The sequence below is a fragment of the Xenopus laevis genome, chromosome 3S (assembly GCF_017654675.1).
Source record: "Xenopus laevis strain J_2021 chromosome 3S, Xenopus_laevis_v10.1, whole genome shotgun sequence".
NCBI lineage: Eukaryota > Metazoa > Chordata > Amphibia > Anura > Pipidae > Xenopus > Xenopus laevis.
In genome coordinates, this window is record NC_054376.1 from 65,768,117 (window position 1) to 65,790,136 (window position 22,020).

General features: G+C 36.6%; 1 protein-coding gene across 3 annotated transcripts in view; it reads left to right on the top strand.

Moving 5' to 3' along the window:
• Positions 1 to 22,020, top strand: part of LOC108713037 (plexin-A4) — a 558,114-nt gene that overhangs the window by 178,646 nt on the left and 357,448 nt on the right. For all 3 annotated transcript variants that reach the window (XM_041588448.1, XM_018255697.2, XM_041588449.1), the window contains one exon: positions 952 to 1,134. In XM_041588448.1, coding sequence (XP_041444382.1) covers positions 952 to 1,134 — 183 coding nt within the window. The remainder of the gene's footprint in view (positions 1 to 951; positions 1,135 to 22,020) is intronic.

The window sequence follows — 22,020 nt, forward strand, 5'->3', positions numbered from 1 at the left end:
TTTCAGTGCAGCTAAACATGGAAGTATATCAGGAACAGAACCATTTCCTTCCACTGGTCTAGAAATGGCAGGCAAGGAAAAGCAGAGGCACACCCTAAATGTGCCCTTGCTCTAAGGGACCACAATAATAAGAAAAACAGCATTAAATATCAATGAAGTATTGTATCTTTGTTTTCAGTGCATGCTTAAAATGCTCCACACTGTGTATATAACTCAAGTTGTACATTTAAAAAATGACCCTGCATGTGTGCTATTAGCCTAAAGATGTCCATGCACCTTTTTTTTTGGTAGATTTCTGACTAATTTATATATTATGAAAGCCCTGCACTTAATAATCATACCAACCCATGTGACATTCAATTCTATTGGTGCAAATTGTACATCCATGTGTAGGCCAACTGTTTTAATATAAGACCACCAATAGGATGGCCAGGTTGTTTGTGGCAGCATTAAACATCAAATTACTTTTTATGTAAACAAACAGCCTGTGTCCTGCGCTGCTCGCCCATTTGTGGAATAACTGGCATGTTTTCAATGTGGTTAAAATGCACATATTAAATAATGTTGCTTTGCAAAACTGTAGCATGAGTCATTATATGAAATAAGTAACACACGCTATTCTCATTCACACATGGACATGTCCTCATTTTACATGTAATACAAATATCAGATAATTAGTTCTTAATGTTTTACACAAGGAATATGTACATTGTTTACTAGTCTACTTACTGTTTTAACTACTCATAGATTAGCGGACCAATAATATAAATGTGACCATGATTTTGGCTTAAATACTCTTTAATTTCTTTGATTAAATGCAGACTGGCATTGCCTTAAAATAGTACAACTTTATTTGTCACAAGACCTGAATTTGAAATAAAGGTAGTTATATCCTTTAAACACTATGCAGACTGTCTCAGAATCTTAATGTTTTGTTTTTCATTCCCGCAGCTCATAACCATTGCTGATGATTTCTGTGGCTTGGACATGAATGCACCACTGGGAGTATCTGAGATGGTTCGAGGGTTCCCTGTCTTTACAGAAGACCGTGATAGAATGACTTCTGTAATTGCTTATGTCTATAAGAATCACTCACTGGCATTTGTGGGGACCAAGAGTGGCAAACTGAAAAAGGTAGGGTACAGTATTTTTCTGGTATTTTTAGTTTTGGAATCTTGTCAAGATTAACTGTTAGAGAAGAATTGTTAGAATGTATAATTTTTTACCTATTGCATTCCATAGATTCTGTGATGTTTTAAATGACTCATCTTTCAATGCTAACTACTTTCTTGGTTTTCGTACCCCCTTACTTTATTATAGTTGCCTAATGTAGTTTAAGTATGGGCCAAGGAAGGGCCTAAAATTGGCTATTCATAGGAGTAGTTGCATAGGAAATGACCATCCATCTTTCATTTTTCCTAAAGAAAACAGTTGTACAGATATAGCCATGTTTATCTCATATTTCAATTGGATATAAATCTTTTTTGAGTTCATGAGGTTCAGGCTTATGTCAAGCCATCAGATTCCATTAAGACTTCACGATCAATAGCCTCACAATAGCATTTCACACATAACACTGTGGCTTAAATGGCTTTTCTCCAGTTAAGAGAACGAGATAATCAAGGACATATGTGTAAGTGTGAGCAGTATTGTGGGTTCTAACAATTCAGCTTCAAAAATGATCATTATTCCACCTCCAGAGAGTTTATATTAATTATAAAATTCTCATATCATATGTTTTCTAAAAAAAAAATAAATCATGCAATTGTCCAGTCATGAAGTACTGTTTAGGTTTCTTTAGACATTGCCTTTTTTCTTTTTTTAAAGTATTGTCATTTTTTCCATAAGTAGGAAAACCATCAAATGTTAAAGTGGGTGGACTAATGAGCTGGCTTTATGAAAACAAGTAATAGTAGGGTTTTGGTATGGCACTGATGAGGTAGTACAGTTTAAACAAATGTAGCACAGTGAATGGTCAGGAAACTGTGTAAGAAGTGATCAATCACTTTGTTCTACATTGAGCTCTAGCTACAATTTGAATGCATAGCCAGTTTATAATTGCCTTCTGAGCACCAGAGCAGGAATCAATCAAAATAAAGCTTTGACAAGAGTAACAATCAATTAGAATAAAGCCGTGCTTTCAAATCAGTTACTGTTACCAAGAAAAGAGGGCAGACTCAACCAGAATAATATCTGGAATCTCTTCTAGAAACACAGCAATAATCCAGAATAGTTCATGTTTTCAGTATCTGAACCCTATCTTTTTTTGCTAGTATAAAAAGCTGCAGGGTTTGATAAGCAACTTTATTAGCTAGTAGTCTAAAGGGGAAATGTAATTAAAAATCGCTAGCGTTATTTAAAATGTAGTTTTTGAGAATGTTTAGCCCTGCTAGCAATGTAAAATCATTTGTTGGTAAATATTACATCACTAATTATGACTAAGCAAAGGTTAACATTAACACCTTAAAGGGGTTGTTTACCTTCCAAACACTTTTTTTCAGTTCAGTTGTTTTCAGATTTTTCACCATTTTTAATTTTTTGCTGTTTTCCCAAAATTTTAGTATAAAGTTTAATGTTTGTATCTCTAGTCTAGTGTATCAGCAGGGTCGGATTGGGGGCCCAGGGCCCAATGGGGCTGCTGCCCCAGGGCCCCCCTCCGACCACCCCATGATACGCGTATGTGCGCATGCGCCGGCGTAATATTTTTCCAGCATTACCAAGCCTTATCGCAGGTGTGGGTGCGGATCTGGGTCGGCGGGGCCCACAAGAGCTGGGGGCCCACCATGTTTTTTCCCGGTGTCCCGCTGGCCCAGTCCGACCCTGTGTATCAGTCTAGCAGTTTGGTGATCCAGGAACTGTTACAATTCGCTACATTTAGTTAATACAATTTATACATTTCTCAGCAGTAGCTGTGGCATATTAGCAACTATTGTATCAATTCTAACAACTGCCTTTAATGAAATTCAGGGATTCTGCTCAGTAGGGACAAAGATAACAAATGTTTCAACTAAATGTATCAATTAAGAATACTTACAGAGTCAGAGTTCCCCCTCCCAGAGCTGGTTAGCCAGACGTAGCAGTTTTGCAGTGTTTTTACGTTGTGTTTTTAAAAAAGAACAGCCAGGCATAAATATGCTACTGAAACCACGCGCGACCGTCAACATGCGTTTTTCATGCGTTTTTCAGCACGTACGATTATTTTCCCAACATGCACTTCTCATTGTTTTCATTGTTCTCATTGAATTTGGATGCCATATTTAAAATACGCTGCGTATTTACGTACAGTGTGGTTTCAATTGTGCAGATCCCATAGAGTCTATTGATCTGGTAGTTTCTTGACGTATTGGCGTTTCTGCTAAAAAAACGCCAATACTGACGTCCTGTGGCGGATTTCAGCTTGCAAGCACCCTGTGTGAATTGCCATAGTGTGTTTTCCATTAGTTTCAGTGGTAGTGCAGTTTATGCGTATTTACGCCTGGCTGTTCTTTTTTAAAAACGCAACAAAAACGCAGCAAAAACGCCACGTCGGGCCTTGCCCTTAGAAGGTGAAAAATTAAACTTTACACTTTACACTTCAATATTAGAAAAACGGTCACAAATAAAAATTAGAAAGTAATTGGAAAAAGCTTTATTTCTGGTGATCTATCTGAAACCAACGGAACTGAAAAAAGTGTTTGAAGGTGAACAACACCTTTAACTAAACATACTACATTCCCCTATTAATGCCATTCTAAATGAGTTTGTTTCTCTTGCTTTAGTTAACAGCAGTATGTTTTTGTAATCCTACAACTATTATCCTACAATGACAATAGAAATGGCTTGGTACATTATTACAGAATTTTTGGATTCAACAATTGTCGAAATTGACTATGAAGATTCTCATTTATCCAGGTCATGGTATACCTAGCATGAGTAGTGAAAAGTATTCAATGATTACCAGTTGCTCTAGAATTACTTATACTAGAGAATTGTCAAAATTGTCAACTAATCAATGAATTACTGATTCAGAAGGGTGTTAGTTCACAGTGCAGCTGCTGAGCTGCCCTTGTAACATACATAGAAAATAAATGCGTTTGGCTCCCTAAATAAGTATGATGAATTGGCAAATGTATTTGTTTACCCTTCTTGCTGTAGGTAAAGTTCACTAACAATCAGAAAAATATTTCTTAATAGGAAAAAAGATTGACTGTTATTTTTAAGATTTGTGAAACAGCGCATGCTTCAAAAGACCTGTGTAAGAAATTTGTAGTCATTCCCAGATCACAGCATATCATTCTGCCCCTATGTAAGGGGTTTGCTGAGGTGGTTTAAACTGATTTATAAGTATTATTGTAAAATGTCAAGTGATTTGTTGTGTATTCTGTTGACCTACTTTTGGGGAAATAAGCAAAAGCACTGTAATGATGAAAACTGCTATGCTATGAGCAGCGTCCTGTCATTATTGCTATTACTGCTAGATGATAGATAAGAAGGAATTAGTAGACTAGTGTACCACAATTTTACAAAGTATACTCCACATTTATACCATCATGAGTGACTACCAATAATTTTTACCTCAAAATAGCTGTTTAGTAACCTGCCTTTTTTGCCCGACCATTGCGCAGAAATGCAAGTACAATAAATTGCAAACTGTTTAAGGATTCTGCAAAGTTCCACAGGTTTACTTTCTTTGGCCAAAGAATTGCAGCTGATCACATGTTATAGACAGTCTCCACTGAAATCTAAGACACTTTCAAACTGAACAGTAACTGGTACCACTATACCTTACAGATTAGCTTCTGTCAATAGATTGGGTAGTAGATAGATAATAGAGCTTTTGTAGTAAGTTACAACTCCCAACATGCTTTCAGTGATCTATATTTAAATCATAATACTTTCATATCAGTGTGTATAATGTTTGGCTTTATCCAAAACAATTGTGAATCTCGATATCTGTTTGCTTGGCTTGTGGTGTGAAAGTAACTGTCTGTACCTGAGCTGACGGTATTGTTCTAGTTTAGGAGTTCAGGCTACCCTGTTGCTCTATGTAACACTACTAGTTGTTTCTCATTCCTTTAGAGAAGGAGGCTTTGCATACATTTATCACCCTGATCTTAGCCTTGGAGGTTGTTTTATTAAACAGTTTTTCTTGGGAGCCTTGCTATTTATTGGATAAATCAACCTGGCTGCTAGATACAGAAAATCTGCAAGCAATTCAACCCTCATGAATATTAGCAAAGTAAACGATCACTTAATAAAATACTTTCATTACAAGCCTTTGTGCAGTGTGATAACATAAACAGGAAATGATAGTTTGGATTCCAAGTTTATGTGCAGGCATCTGGGATTCTCTAGTATTGTACTTTGTAGAAGAAAGCACCATGTATCATCCAAAACTCCACACTATCACATACCTGAGTGCTTTATCCAATCAATTGCTCTGAATGTGTTCAGCCTCTATGCCCTAGGCATATAAGCCCCTTGTAAAAAAATGTGTGTGTGTGTGTGTGTGTGTGTATATATATATATATATATATATATATATATATATATATATCCAACCAAAAGTTGGTGCACACAAAAATCCAGATCAATGCCTTGGTGCTGGTTAAATGACTCAATAATAAGCTTACCAAAAAGAACCACACTGACAGGACTTTTTTTAAGTGCCAAACAAATAAGTATTTTATTTCGAAATTTTGGCTAACAACTTAAGCCTGATGATGTCAGCCAAAACGTCGAAATATAGATAAAATATATATGCAAATACAAGAGGTACTCTGCACTCAACCCATTATCAATATATTAAGAACATTGCAACATTTTGTGCCTTAAGCTACTAAAAATGCCTTCCCCTTCAAACAAAACAGGGATTGTTTGTCCATATATTGCAAAAAATTTAAGCTTGCCGACTACGTTAGTCATCCCCGATATGGCCAGTCCTACACTCAACTTACATTTAAATCATTAAGAATTTAATTGCTTCATTATATATTTTACAAAGGGACTAAGTTTTACCTGATATATATATATATATATCTATATATATAGAGTTATAACTGTGATCCTGCAGATAAAAATATTCACATTTAGATTTTGATAAATGATCTGAGGATACAACCAGAAAATATATTGATATGCATCAAGTGTTTAAGACTTAAGAGAAAAAGGTTTATTTTTTTTTTAATATACTCGTATAAGTGTTTAGCTTTTCTCTGCACTCTCTAGTTAGGAAAACATTGTGGAAGCAGCATTTTATAAAATATAAAATACTAAATGCCATAAAAGGAGCATTAAAAAACCCCCTTTAATGTAACTTATTTTGCTTTATGATTTTAGCAATATATGGCAACAAAACAGGGCAAAATGTTTGTAACATGCATACAGCCTATAGGTTTGTCTTCCATATATAGAAAACTTTATCAAACTCGTTACTTCAAGTTGACATATAGTATGTACTAATGCTGGTAGGGCTCTGGCTGTTCTAACTCAAGACTGGCACAATACTCTAAACGTATCAGCTATGCTTTAGCTCTTGCAGCTAGTTTCCTAATGTGACCACTCACTTCAAAAGAGATAGGAAAACCTTACTAGTGTTATATAATCTATTAACTGTTTATTGCTTTTATGAAGGGTAGTGGAAATTTTTTAGTTTTAGTGCAGAGACGCACGCTGTGATTTTGGGAGATTCGTCATCCGTCAACAAATCTCCTCTTCTTTGGAGTGACTAATCTGCCTGAATCGCAGCGTGTGTCTCTGCCCTTAGTTTTGGGTTTTAGAAAGCTTAAAACCTAGCATTTACCTAGAGGTTATCTCTATGGCATCTTGATGAAATGTACGTGTTAATCTGCAATACACAATGAGAATCAATGTACAGCCTTTTTTTTTACTTATACCAGGTACCTGCAGTTTAGTAAGTATACCAGATTTATGTTGTGAAGTATGTGTTGCTTAAGGCATTTCTAATCCTGGCAGTGGCAATGCAAAGGTTGATGACAATGGAGGTCACAAGGCATTTGAACAAAGTCCACACCTTTCAACAGCATTGAAATGATCATAATTCTGTAAAGATAAAATGCATTGTTCTATTATACTACATTGAGGCTGATATGTTAATGTAGTTGCCAGTAAGCTCCATGTTTATTGGAAAGCACACCTCTTTGTTAAGAATCTTGGCTGAAGTCCATAGTTTGGTTTTGGCTGTACAGACCTTGGGATGGTTGCCTTATGACAAATGGAATTGATTAATCCAACACACAAGTGCGACAGGCATAATGGCCTCACACCCTGTGCCATGGAAGCACATAGAAAGCACATAGCTCATACTGCTAGCTAACATATTATAAAATAAACTGATTTGCAGATATGAATATTCATTTCATTCCATTATTATTTTTAATATATGGTATTGGTGCACTTATACATTGTGATGTGTGTATACTGGAAATATTTGACAACATAAGTGTCCTCTCATTTAGAGGGAAAATTGAAAAGTGCAGGTAATCCTTTAATCAATTCATCTCCAAGGACCTTACCTTTAAAGGTTAAGCTATAATAATTCATTTTGGGAAGGGCTTTTCATTTGTTGGCCCTAGATTTTCACATTATAAGGTAGAATTGATGGTAATGGAACCAGTTTGGTTTCTCCAAATTTGATGAAGGTCACAGTCATATGCTTCTAAAATAATGCTAAAGAGCAGCTTCTAGTAACATATACAGATCTGTCATCTGTCCCAACAACAGTATTGCACACAATAGCTGTACTTTAGTAGTAGATAGTGGTGGTCCACACAATTTAAAAAGGGCCCTGTTGCCCAAAACATGTTGTGTTGATGCAAAATAAAAATTGCAGTTGGTAGATATTCTGCATTCAGTGTGTGATTTCCAAATTTGTATAAAGATCTGTCATCTGTAACATTCCCTGTGTGTCTCAGACATATGAAGGGGTTACAACATGTTCAGAAATCAGCATGTTCTCTTCATAAAACTGAAGTAATGGTGTATCCTAAACAGGAGTAAGGTTGTGCAGGTTTTGGGAAAGAAGTAAAAAGCAACAGCAAATTTGCATTCATGTGAATTATTTCACAGATTTTTTTCACAGATTATTGAAATGAGCTTCCGTAGTCCTGCCAAATGTCAAAGGCATTTGTTTTGCTTATTTAGTTAAGATAATGTGGTTATGTTTCCAAAGTCCTTCAACAGCATTGATGTGAAGTTTCCCCGCTATTTTCTGTACGACTCAGTTTTCATAGAGAAAAAGTTTAGGTGTAAAGCCCTTGTTCAAAGGGAGTTCTGTGTTTCAGCAATTTGCAGTCAAACAGAATAAACTTTTATTTGTCAGAGACAAATGATCCACAGGTTTACTTACATCAGTACCGAGGCATTGGCAGCAGATATAGGCACACCCTGCTCACACAGAGCTACAGAGGTAGATGCAGAATATATGGGCACACCTGCTCACACAGAGCTTCCAAGGTAGATGCCAGGGAATTTCCTTCAGAGACATCACAGTGGAACTCCCTGAGGCGATAGCATCCACTTGGATAGAGGTACCCTCATGATCTCAGAACCTGGACCTGGATCCTTACACAGGGGATCAGGGAACTCACTAGACCTAATCCATATTAGTCTGTGTCCCCATACTACAGGCCAGTCTTGCCTGAGAGGAGAGCTACTTCCTTGCTATCCCTCCTGGTTGGAGCCAAGCTGCTCTTACTATCTGTACTCTCTATCTCACTTTCCTAGAGTACTGGTCCTTCTAGGGCACTTGGCTCCGCTGGGCCTTGCTGTACCCAGGCCCCCCTGGTTATGCCTAGCTAGATCAGCATCCAGCTGCCAAAAAGCCTAGACCGCCCATTCTCTCTCATTTTACCAAGTGTGAAAGGGTGGAATCACAGCGCCTCCTGGCCAATAGCACAACTATGCAAGTCACATCTAGCTACATGGGCCTCTCCCCAGCAACTAGGGCAATGAGGAAGTGTAGGGAATTAAACCCATAGGGGACATGTTAACCCTATGGGTCCCTACAAGTGTATTTATCAAAAAAAAATTTGAAAGAAATGATGATAGCTCTGCTTTTAAGTAAAATATTTTTTCCTTTTAGGTGTGTATTTTATGTTATTTTCAAGTATTGTTTTATAGAAAACAGTAAAGGTCACTGTGTATTTGCAAGGACATGTTGATTCACTTCTGAGCTCTTTGATGGTAGATTACATTAATTGATCTTCAAAGGGATACCTTTAATGGATGTACAAAATAAGTTTTTGTTTCTTTTGCTCTTATTTAATGCATCATGGTGGCTGATTAATAAGATTTTATGGAATGTTTTCAAAGATGTGAGTTGCTCTGAATATAAACTAGTTGTTCAAAAACCCTTCCCCAAGTGCCTTTGACTTTGTGTAATTCTGACCACGAACATGAATTCATATCAATGTCTCTGTCGTATCTGATACTTAGCAAGTCTTTTGTTCCTGCCAAACAAGTGGTATGATGGAGCTAACAAGAATTGTACTGTGATGTGCCTCAGCTCTGAACCCATTTATACCCATATGGTTGCTTGTCTTGATCTATACATCATACATTATATATATTTGCAATGCTTTTCAGACTTGCAGTGAAAATGTAGCTAAAAAGGATCCTTGTATTTTGTCTGCCATGAAGGCAATTTATAAGCAGAAGGAAACCCTTTTGAAAGGAATAAATTGCAATGTGGGTGGATTGCCAGCCAATCCACTGAGATACTGTATCACGGATGACAATATTGTTCTATCAATGTGGGCAGTGATAAAATTGGGAATCCATCCTATCCTATCATTCTCCTGCAAAGATTTCAAAATATGAGCATATTTTTTTGCTCAAATCCAGTTCAGCATATCCTCTGCCTATTTCATCATGGCCAAATACTATTTGCCAAGTTGCTGTAAGATTTGTTCATGTAGGAAGGATTTACTGCGCTCTCAGGACTGTAAACATAACAATACCAAAAAACAGCTAAATGTATTTATATACAAACATTTCCATATTCAAGAGTATACAGAATATTGATTGTTCTGTCCTGCTTTTCTCTTTTCTTCCTATAAAGTATCCAGGCTTGTCTAGCAGCATATACACTGCAGAGGATACATCTATAGCAATTGTTTCTTTTTCAGATAATCAATTTAGCTTTTCTGCAGCTCCTGGTTTCAAATGATGACAAAGTGATCCAATTTAGCTGTGAGTGAAGGGACTAGCTGTGGCAATGCAGTGCTCCCAAAATGCTTATGCCTCTGAGTGTGTACTGTCTGTAGGTTTTTTTTCTAGAATGCCAGAATATTGAACCCATGCTGTACATGTATGTTATAAAAATGTATTATGCATGTCAAAATAAAATCTAATTTTTTGCCCAATTTAGTAAAAATGGGAAATAATCCAATTGATTTGTTTAGGAGTAGTTCTAATAATATGTATTTTTAATGAACTAATCAAGGTTTCCCCGCGCCCCCCCAAATATATATGTATAAAATTGTGTCAGGATGCTCCTCCCAGATGTGATATTCCTTGTACTGTACCCCCTAACTTCTTACCACCTGTACCCTACATTACCTGCATGCTTCCTCACCCCATCAAGACTCCTTGATTGGTTGTGGGAACCACCTATGGATTCACTAATGTTAAATATTGTTTAAAATATAATATTGCTGCTTTATAAACCCAGCAAACAATTGTGTACAAAAATCAAATGTACAATATATCATTTTGCTTGATATATCTGTTAAGAAGATTATTTTTTTTTTTCCCAACAGACTATCATTAACATATTTGATTAAACTTGATACTTATCAGTGAGCTGGGATAATACAAAGGCAGAGATAATACACCAGTGGCCCAATGCTTGCTGTGCTTCTTTATCTACTGATCTGTTTATCCTTGGCTTATTGTTGACTTTGTTTCATTTCACTTCTTTTCTTTTAATCTATTTTTTTGCTAAAATCATTATCAACTTTGCCACTTTCCTAATCAGTTCTATACTGGTGATGTATCCATAATATGGTGTTCGGATAACCTAGCTAAGGAAATTAGGTATTGTTCTGTATGCATTACAATATTAATTGCATCCAATATTATGATTGCATGGATCTTTTTTTAATATTTGGATTAAAAATAATCATACAGTTTCCACACTGCTCTGTGTAGCACCTTTGGAAATGTTCCAAGTCTTGACTCCTTGGAAACTGAATACCTGAACTTCAGAAACATTTAGGGTGAAAAACCAGACTCAATAACATTCCTTTAGAACAGTGTTCCCCAACCAGTAGCTCGCGAGCAACATGTTGCTCACCAACCCCTTGGATGTTGCTCCCAGTGGTCTCAAAGCAGGTGCTTATTTTTAAATTCCTGGCTTAGAGGCAAATTTTGGTTACATAAAAATCAGATGTACTGCCAAACAGAGACTCCTGTACCAGACCATATAAGGGCTACCAAACAGCCAATCACAGCTCTTATTTGACATCCCCATGGACTTTTTCGTGTTTTTGTTGCTCTCCAACTCTTTTTTACATTTAAATGTGGCTCACAAGTAAAAAAGGTTGGGGACCCCTGCTTTAGAACAAAGGTTCCCAAACTTTTCTACCCGTGAGCCACATTCAATAGTTAAAATTGTTGGAGAGCATATTATTGGTTATTAGGTATCCCAAACGTGGACTGGCAGCCTACAGGAGGCTCTGTTTGGCAGTTTGGTTTTTATGTAATTAAAACTTGCCTCTGAGTTTTGGGTCACCAAAACACAGTAGATATTTACAGCAATTAGCAGAGTAAGAGTGACCTAAACAATATGGCAAACTAGTAACATGTTGGTGGAGGATTTTTTAAGGAATAACAGAACTGGTCAGTGGTCTGAATAATTTTGCTGTGTGCTATTTAATATAATATATACAGGTATGAAATAAAGAGCCAAAATGGGTGAGTCATCTTTCTGTGAAATGTTAATGTTAGTGGCATCTTACTGCCAGACTAACTCCCTCTCATAATGTACATTATTGTTCTTTAGAGTCAATGAGCAGAAGTTTATGCACCAAAACTTAAACGGCCTTGCATAGTGATCCATATTTCCCTGATGTGATGGATTATGCATCTGACCATCTAAATTCTTCCCGTGACAGGGTATGTAATGATATATAATAGGTGATTGTTCTGGAATAGAGCCCATTCTGTGGCAGTGAAAAGTAACACCTTTTTCTGGCACATAGAGAATAATTATATAATATTAAAACTAAGCCACTGTAGAAGCTAGTATATATAATATAAAAATTATTTAAAAAATACTTTAATTCCATGAGGAGTGAAGGTAACTGTGTCAGCAGCTCTTTGAACAGAGGCACAGATAGCTAAAATACCCAACATTTCTTGAAAGTTCACTATAAGGGGTTTATTTATTAAAATGCGACTTTTTCTCATTTTATATAAAAAAAAAATTTCTGTTGCATGACTGTCCACAAATAAAGAATAATGATATAATACTATTGATACTATATCCACAGAGAACTTGTTTTTGCACTGTTGGGGAGGTTTTACTTGATGATGGAAAAGACACAACTTTTGAATTCAGGTTACTTAAGCCCATTTATTGGAGGAGAAATTGGTTATCTCTCAGACACCCCAGGCAGTTCAAATGACTTTGGAAGGAATGGCTTCAGACACCAGACCTTCTGTAGGACGTGGGAAAGGCAGGACCTATCACCTTATTAGAAAGGTTTCATGGATCAGATGTCACTATTGCTTTGCGATTTGTTTTGGTTGAGCAGTGCGTAGACTCATGTTTGCGACTGCAATAAAAATGATATAGTGTGGTAATAGGCAAGTTTAAATGTGGCATTTGTGACAAATAAAAACCTTGGAAATTCAAGTAACTTTGATATTTGTCTATCTGTCTTTTTATTAGCATCTTGTAAGCTTTTTGAACTACAGACACCAGCATTCCTGTTGGATGGTGTGCTAATATTCTTAAATACACTGTCAATGATGATGTTAATAGTCTTGCATACAAATGCATGTACATAGTCTGTTGTCTGATTATCTCACTCTTTAATAGATAAATGCCATATATCTATATCTATCATCTGTTTGTCTATCTGCCTGTCTTTCTCTCTATACAACCATCTGTCAGTTTTAGTTTTCAGTCGTTTTATTAAAATAAAGGCACAAAGCAGAGTTTTACATACAATAAAAGATGCTTATTTGGATCTGTTTACACTTAAAAAACATTTATACTAAAGCAAACAGCTTGAACATAATGTCCCCCATCCTAAGTGATCATTGGTTCTGCCCTTATCACCTTTCTGACAAGCTGCTATTTAAGACATCATATCCGCACCATTATATTTTGTTTTTTTTGAGTTTCTGACTCTCTGTGCAGCTGAACTTTAGCTAATGAGAAATTCATGCACTCTCCTGAGAGGTTACAGTAAAGGCCAACAAAAATCTCTCTATATTAATTTTTTGCACCTTTCAGATGAAATCTAATTATAACTGTGACCTAGCAATGTGCAAATCTCTTTGTGTTTGCTTCTGCTGTCATATTGATGGGCAAGGCATGGATGCAGCAGGGCAGGGATTAGTGCTCTGGTAAAGACTCCAAGAAGCTCCAGACATTCAATCAATTGCCCTAGTTCTATGTTGTCTGTGATGTTATCTTTGGATGGTAGATCACCGTATGTCGAAGACTTTTTGTGTACTCAACTTTCTGTTTTCAATACCTTGGTATAAAGCTACGTGAGAACTGAGACTGTCATAAGAATTGTTCCAAAAATCTATATTGCTTATAACTAAAATATGCCCCTCTCGTTGTGTTATGGTGTCTATGTACATGTTAGTATATGCATTATTATTTTCTCATTTTTCTCCTGAGCTTGATAACTTTGTCACCCTCAAATTCCTTAGTGACAAATAGAACTTTTGGGGCAAAGTGTTGATATTTTGGTCTTGTTTTAGGATTACACTTGGGGGGCATATAAACATTCACATGAGGACGTTTTTGAATAATTATCTGAAAAATATCTATAGATTACTACAATAAGTAATTTAAGTGGGCTTATATATTAAAAGGGAGGATAATGAATGGCAGATGTGAGAAATCTGTGCTACCCATGATTGACAAGTATCCTGACAATACTAGGATTGGTGTCTGTATAATTTGACGATGGTAACACATGTTAGAAAGTGCAGTAGAAGCATATATACAATTTGCCAATATGCAAAGTAGTTTACAGAGATTGTTCAGCATTCACCCTAGTTGTGCTTCCTACCTAAAATCACCTTTAACATCACACTAGTGTTCAGTAAGTTTCAGCCTGATCAACATCTGTACGAGTTTTGGAGATATTTAACAGGCTGGGTAGAAACTCTGATTGGTAGAGGACCACATCAGGCCTGTCAACTGTTTTCTATTTTGAAGGACGGTTCCAAACTGCATACCCAAAAGAATAATGTTTATCAAAAAATGGCCAAGATTTTCAGTGAATTATGTGTATGGGAGGCAAGCTCAGGATTCAATCTGTGGCCAACTACTTTTCATGACCCCATAAGATTCACTCGTTAGCTCAAGAAATGGCTCAGAACTATTTGATCTGGTCAAATACTATTCAAGTTAAACAAATGAATAAAAAATGATAAAACCACGAGAATAATTTCATACCAATGGTCATATGATATTTTAAAGAAATGCTATTGGTTAACATTTAACACTCTAGTTCTATGAGTAGAAAAGAATTAGCAAGTTATTTAATAACAGGTGCTACATTGGCTCAGGGTCTTAGGAAACATCTCATTAGTTAATGTGGTTTATACCTATTAGACTGCAAAAACAGTACAAGCTCCTTAGCTGATATTCATTACAATGACTGGTACAAGCTAGTATGCATTTAGTGAAATGGGCAGATCTGAAATAAGTTTTGTTAAAATATATGATGCTGCTAAATGTAGGGGATTTTAAACACCAGACTCACAATGTTTTATTTTTGTATTGTAAATTAATTTTAGTGTGGTACTAAAGGGGGTTTAGCATTTCCAGAAGTTGTCAGTGCCATTACTTTGGGTTGGCTTTCTGTCATTGTTGTGATATGCAAACTTCTTGGCAATCACTTTGAAGGCTCCAAAGCAGCTGAATTTGGACAAATTATGATACTTTCTGCATTTTTTTGCTAATTTATATCCTATCTATAATATCTTCCCAGAGATCTAAATTGGGGAAATTATGAAATAAGGTCTTCTCAGCTGTGACCAATGGATTCAATGACAAATACATTTGATGAAAATGGAGACAAAAAGGAACACCAAGAGCCCCAATAGTGTAATATGTTTTTACAAGGAGTAATGGTAGAGTAAACAAGTTAATACTCGCAAACCAGGGTTACCGATAGGCAACAACTGTATAGGCAGGTGGGGAGATTATCCTGACCCTACTCAGGAATAAGACGTCGCTCTCTGTAGAAGAAGAAAATGGGGATGATACCCCTCCACTCGGGGTGGACTCGATATAGTAGTAAGACAAAACAGAGGCGCCAAAAGGATAAAATTAGCTAAAAACACTTAAAAAAACCCAATGGGTAATTCAGAGGAGGTAGTAGTGGACTTACCTCCTCCAAGCCGACACCAACGAAAGTGGTAATTTTCAGTAATAGTTTATTCACAAAACAGTATTGCAACGCGTTTCGCAGGCATTTCCTGCTTCATCAGGCAATGTGGAACGGGAGCAAAAACAACAGTGTCTTTGTATAAACACGCCAGGCGCCTCTCATAGAGAGACACTGTTTTTGCAGTTTTTGCTCCCGTTCCACATTACCTCCTCTGAATTACCCATTGGGTTTTTAAGTGTTTTTAGCTAATTTTATCCTTTTGGCGCCTCTGTTTTGTCTTACTACTACTACATTTGATGAAAAGTTTTTCTATATCACCAGGGGTAGTCACATCAGTGTCTTAAAAACATAGTTAGACATGTTTATTATAGATAGATTTTAACCTTCTAGTTTCCATTGTATATCTTACATATACATATATATATTTTTTTGCATTATTATGTCATAGAAAAATATTGAGAACCTAGAGCAGAAATATGCCTTGAATGTACAGTGTACAGCTGGTAGACTGAATCAACAGCTTCTAGTCGATATTTTATTGTAGCACTGTAGGCTTTAGAAACCTTTTTGGCTTAATAAAAAGGATATGTTTTCAGTGGTGCACCTTTTTGCACTTTCTGAAAAGGATATAAATTGTGGCATAATTTTTAATTGTGCATATCAAACACACTGTATGGGAAATGTAGTGTGAATAATGGTTCCTTTCAGCTCAGTGAATTTAACCTCTAAATACCTAAATGGACAGAAGCAGAGCAGGAACGGCTATAATTAGTTTATTTGACATCACACATATAGCAGACACGAGTAACCTCATATGTTTACTCTATTGTTGAGCTGCAGTTGTCCAACATCCCCTTGAAGCCCCAGAAAAAGGTAGGAGATAATGTTGATTAATGTCTGAAAAGCAGTAAGGAACAATTTGTATTTGTGCATTTGAATCCGGGTTCCATGTGATTCGTGAAAAGATGTATCCAGGTACTTTACTGGTTTTAGTGTTTTTCACAAAACCTGATGTAAAGTATGATTAAACTTGATTGATGTTGGCAGATCTCTGCTTTCCTTATGATGGAAATACGAGAACAGATAAATTATTATTTGCCAGTGTTGTTGCACACATGAGTAAGATTCACTATACAGGGAGTCTTCGAGTTACATTACACCCGACTTACATACAACTCATACTTAAATACAGAGGCTATTGCAGTAATGTACTGTGGTTTGCTTGGCCTTTATTGGCATTTAGCTTTAATGAACCACCTGCCCCAATCCCCTCTGGTGTGTGTTGTCTACTGCAGATCAGAAAGGTAAAAATAAATACCATCTTAAGACAAACAGCTGTCTTGTTGCATTTAATAAGTAAACATATATATTTCAACTTACATACAAATTCAACTTAAGAACAAACATACAGACCCTATCTTGTACGTAACCCGGGGACTGACTGTATAGTAAAGTAAGTTTGAAATTTTTGTAGCACTTCAGACTTTATTGACCAAGTTGGTGCTGCTGTAGAAATGGACTAAGTAAAGAATAATTGCTTTTCATTTTTTGTTCCATATGTTGTTATGTCTCCGGCAGCAAAGTCATCATGCGGGGCAGCTGCTGTAGAAGTGCAGTTACAATTCACAAAATGTTTAGTTCCTGTTGAGCGCTTCATACAGTATAGAAAGGTTTGCAGGGATTACTTCTTATGTTTGCTATGGAAACCTTGCTTCCCAGTAGCCCAACTGTACAGCAAGCAGGTGTATAGCAGGGGTGACTAATTTCTGATTTGAAACTAAAGATGTTAAAATAATAAGTTGACAAGTTTTTCCATGTTCATTAACCCATATACTGGTCACCAGGGCCGGATTTCATCCTTTCGCGCCCCTATGCCGCCTTGGTCCTAGTACCTGCACGCACCTCCCTAAGAGCCCATGCACCGCCACCTGGGTCCTAGCGCCCACACACAAACGTGCACACCTCCCCATGAGTACATGCGACAGCCCTCAGCCGCCAGGTCCTAGTGCGAACATCCCACCACGAGTGCACACTCCAAATGTGGCTTGGGCGGCATGCTGTCCCCTAGGCCCGGGCCTTTGTGGCTTCACCACAAATCCAGGCCTGTTGGTCACCTGTTTCAAAGAAAACATCTTACTGGTTGCTGTTGGTTACTGCACCTGTGCAACAGTGCCTTTTAATACTTATGGGGGTTTCTAATGAAATGTACTGAGTTTTCCCAGATATAGTAAGCCATAGCAGCCAATTACCGGTCACCAGTTTGAAAAAAAAAATCTTGGCTGCTATGTGTTCCTGCACCTGGGCAAGTAAGTGACTTTTATTTTATTTATGTAAGTTTAACATATAACCATACTTACAATGGAAATTAAATAATTCAGAGCATTTTTTACTTTCTATTTATGGACAAAAATGATAATAGTCTCGAGAAAATAGCAACATCCCAGTGTAGTTCCATGACTTAGTTCTCTTAAATTACCTTAAAGCATTTAGTATTGACTCAACTTGGTCTTCATTTTAAGAGTTTTCTAGGTTTTTTTAAACTTATACAGTATTACAAACACTTTATTTTTCCCCAGAGAGGCTTTTGGAAAGCTGAGAATAAATACATATGTAAATGAATGGTAATAGAAGGAACGCTTAATTTCAGGCCTCTATTACATGTTGCCATTTAAAGGATGTGTGTGTTGTTAATGCCAATAACTACTCCATGCATTTCATACATCTTTACTTAGCTAAGAGGTGAAACATATTTTAGCATTATAAATACTGCACATGTTGTTGCTGCTCAAAAAGTCAGCAAACTTTCCACCTACACTACAAGCCAGAGCAGAGAAAAAAAATCAGTTACAATGTTATTAATATGGCAAAAACCATAAAAATATAAGAAGGCTGGTTTATTTTTCCAGAAAAGTTGGCAAATCTAGTTACAGTAATTGTGTGTTTGTTTTTTGCTTTTTGTCATGCCAATTTTATTTAACTTTGACACATAATAATTGGGATTATTTAGGAAAAGTGCATCTATCTATATATTAATCAATCAATCAATCAAACATTTTAATTGTGACCCCACTCTTATGTGGTAGCAACAGTCACTTCTGTCCCCATGTTAAAGCTTCTCTATGGGGGAAAAGTACAAACCCTAGAACAAAACAGCTGCATGGAAAAAAAGGAAATATTTGTTAACGACAACCAGATTATCTTTTGGAGCAAATGGTGCCGGCGCTCCCCTTCAGTTAAATTTTACAGCATTGGCTCTACATTTGATTTTATATTTTAATTGAGGAGCAGATGGAAACAATGACTGGAATTGTTGTCTTGTTTGCTTCTTCTACTAACAAGTTTGTGTTTCACTGCTGTTATTATGGATGCCCATGAATTCCACTTTTGTATCACACCAAGACATGACCCTGGTTTATAGAGGAGCTAAAATGTTCATTATGCTTTCTCATTGCTGCGCATTCTGGCACAAAAGGAGTCGGCATTCACCCACCATAAAATAATCCTAATGAGGGTTGTAAGGTTGCCCAGTGTAAGTTCTCCTTATGATACGAGGTGCCTGCCAGGCTCACCATGAACAAACATCAAAGTTGCTATTTATGACAGCATGAAATATATACTCGGCAACCTCCACACCAGGAAAGCCCCTGGGGAGCAGCAGAACTAACTGTGAATGCTGCACTGACAGGCGAGATGCTGGCTGCATTCTGCCCTTCACACTATAAGAAAACTGACATGTTCTGTGCCCTCCAATCTAAAATATTTATTAGAGCAAACCCAGTACGCTCTAGGAATTCAGTAGCAGGTCCTTCTTAACAAGGAGTTGCAGGGTAAGCAACTGCTTGTATACCTATACAGTATTTTATCTACTGCTCCTGCTGCTCCATATTTTCTATTGGAATGAAACTTTTATTCCTCCACAATGAGTACGGTACATACTAACAGTAATGTGAATGTCTGCAATTCCCATTATTAAACAGTAGTTTAGAGCAAGTTAACAGCTTTTTTGTTTCAGCAAGTGTAAGTGTGCACAATAATTTATGACCATGGCCAGATTTACCATTTATGCCACCCTAGGCCAATGTGGTGTTTGCTTTTACAGTGTATGGCTGAAAACCCATTATCATCACATATTTATAAAGCACTTTATTTTTATTTACTATTATTTATTTATTCTGCGCCACTGTATATAATTGGGTGTAAACACTGAACATCTGAGGAAGCTGATATTCCAGCGAAACAAGTTACGCAAGGGATATTTCGCACAAAGACACAAGAAATGCCACGAGGTGGACCTAGAAAAAACTGGCAGAATCAACCCCTTTGGACTTTATACAACTAACCTAAAGAACATTATGTGAGTGCAATTGTTTTAAATAAGAAATATTTTTAATAAAATAGTATTATACTATTTGGATTCTCATGTCCATGTTGGAGTCAGAAGATAGGTGTGCAGCTAGTGGGAGACCCATGTCAGGATTCATAACACACACTACACCAAACAATTGGTTTGTAAGTAGGCACTTTCGCCATTTGGTGGAAGTGTTTCCTGGTTCCCAACACAAAAAAATATATATTCACTAACCTGATTGTAAAAATGCATTTTGATTTTTGGTATGTCTTTTTCAAAGGTTTAAAGTAGGCACCCTTGTATTAGCCAATATAATTGGATATACTACACCATATTAGTTCCCAATTTCTGTTGCCATTGGCGGTGATACCCCTTTTTTATTTAAACACTGAACATGCCTATTTCAAACAAAAATAAAACCAATAAACAATATAAGATATAAAGAGGCCACTGCCCAAAAGAGCTTGTAATCTAAAAACATAAATTAACCCTTCCAACATCAAAGTATAAAAAGGGGTGTAAGCCTTCCTTACTGTCCTAGACCTGGGACTGTGTGGCCATTCTGCAAGCAAATGGTTTGTTTTTGACACCTTAGGAGAATGTTTTAAGCAAACACACCAGTTTTACCTGTGCCAGGCAACACTACATTATAATTTCACTCCTTTAAAACACTTACATTTTTTTGGTGTTACTGTTCCTTTAAAGAATCAGGAACCAGAAGCATAGTCAAGGACACAGGCCAGGGTCAATTACAGGCAAAGGTCAGTACAGGCAGTGAATCAGCAGAGGCCAGGGACAGGCAAGGGTCAAGAACAGGAAAACCAGACAATAAACACATCCAGGAACTATCTGACATTAGACCTAAATTGGGCAGTGAGCAAAAGGACGAGGCACCTTTAAATATTTGAATTTCGTGGCAAGTGTGATGATGTCAGACGCGAATTGTTGAATATTTGAATTTCGTGCCAAGTGTGATGATGTCAGACGTGAATTGTTGAATAAAATATGCTTGAGTCAAACCAGGAAGAATGCACCCAAGTGTGAGTACTTAAGAAGAAGCCTGCGGGCATCCCCACCACCCCACTAGACCGCCGGGTACATTTACATGTGGGTGGGGGCTGCCTTACTGGTTCCCATCTCTAAGATAATAATAAGCAATATACGTTCTATGGGGAAAGAAATCCTTCTGTTGAAAATAGAATATGGCAGCTGTCAGTGACATTTATATAAATATTCAGAGATAAATTACTCTGCTCAAATAAACGTTCCGTGTGTTTAATGGATAATAAGGGAATTATAAATTGAATGTTTGTATTGATCCATATCAATCATACTGTAATAGGTTTTTGCTGATTTGTTGCTTTTTTGTGTTTTTGACTTAAAGAAACAGTGTTGCCGTATAATGTCTGCATCGGTTTAACATTCAGAGGCATCTGTGTTTCTAAGAAAGGAAAAAAGTGACCACAACTGGAATTCACTGGCATTTGTGCAATTCCACAACAAAACAGATCCATTTGTGAAGCAGGATGTTTATAGGGGTCTGATTTAACATAAACTAAACAATAAGTCATGCTTCACTTTAGAGCACAGAATATGAACTCTGCAGAAGAGACTCGATGTTACATGTTCCCTAGATAGAGCCTTTGGGAATAACACATTTTGAAGGATGTCTGTGCTAGATATTAGTGCCAAATATCACATCTGCCACATTATTCTAAGCTCCATCAAACTTTGTCTTCTGCACAGATCAGCAAACATTTTTGTGTGAATATAGATGTTTAACCCTTAAACAGTTACCAATTAATTTTTAAAGAAATAACTGCATAGTGCATATATTTACCTCCCCATCCATATTGGTTTTCTTTGTGATATAGAAATATGGAGAGGGCATATTTTATTATGGCAGTGGGAGTGGTATAAAAATAAACATCACAAATACTACTTCACTCCAATGAAATGTATTAAATACATTATATATATATATATATATATATATATATATATATATATATATATATATATATATATATATATAATCAAGAAATGGACAGCACTCATAACTTAATGCAAAATAATTATTTTGTA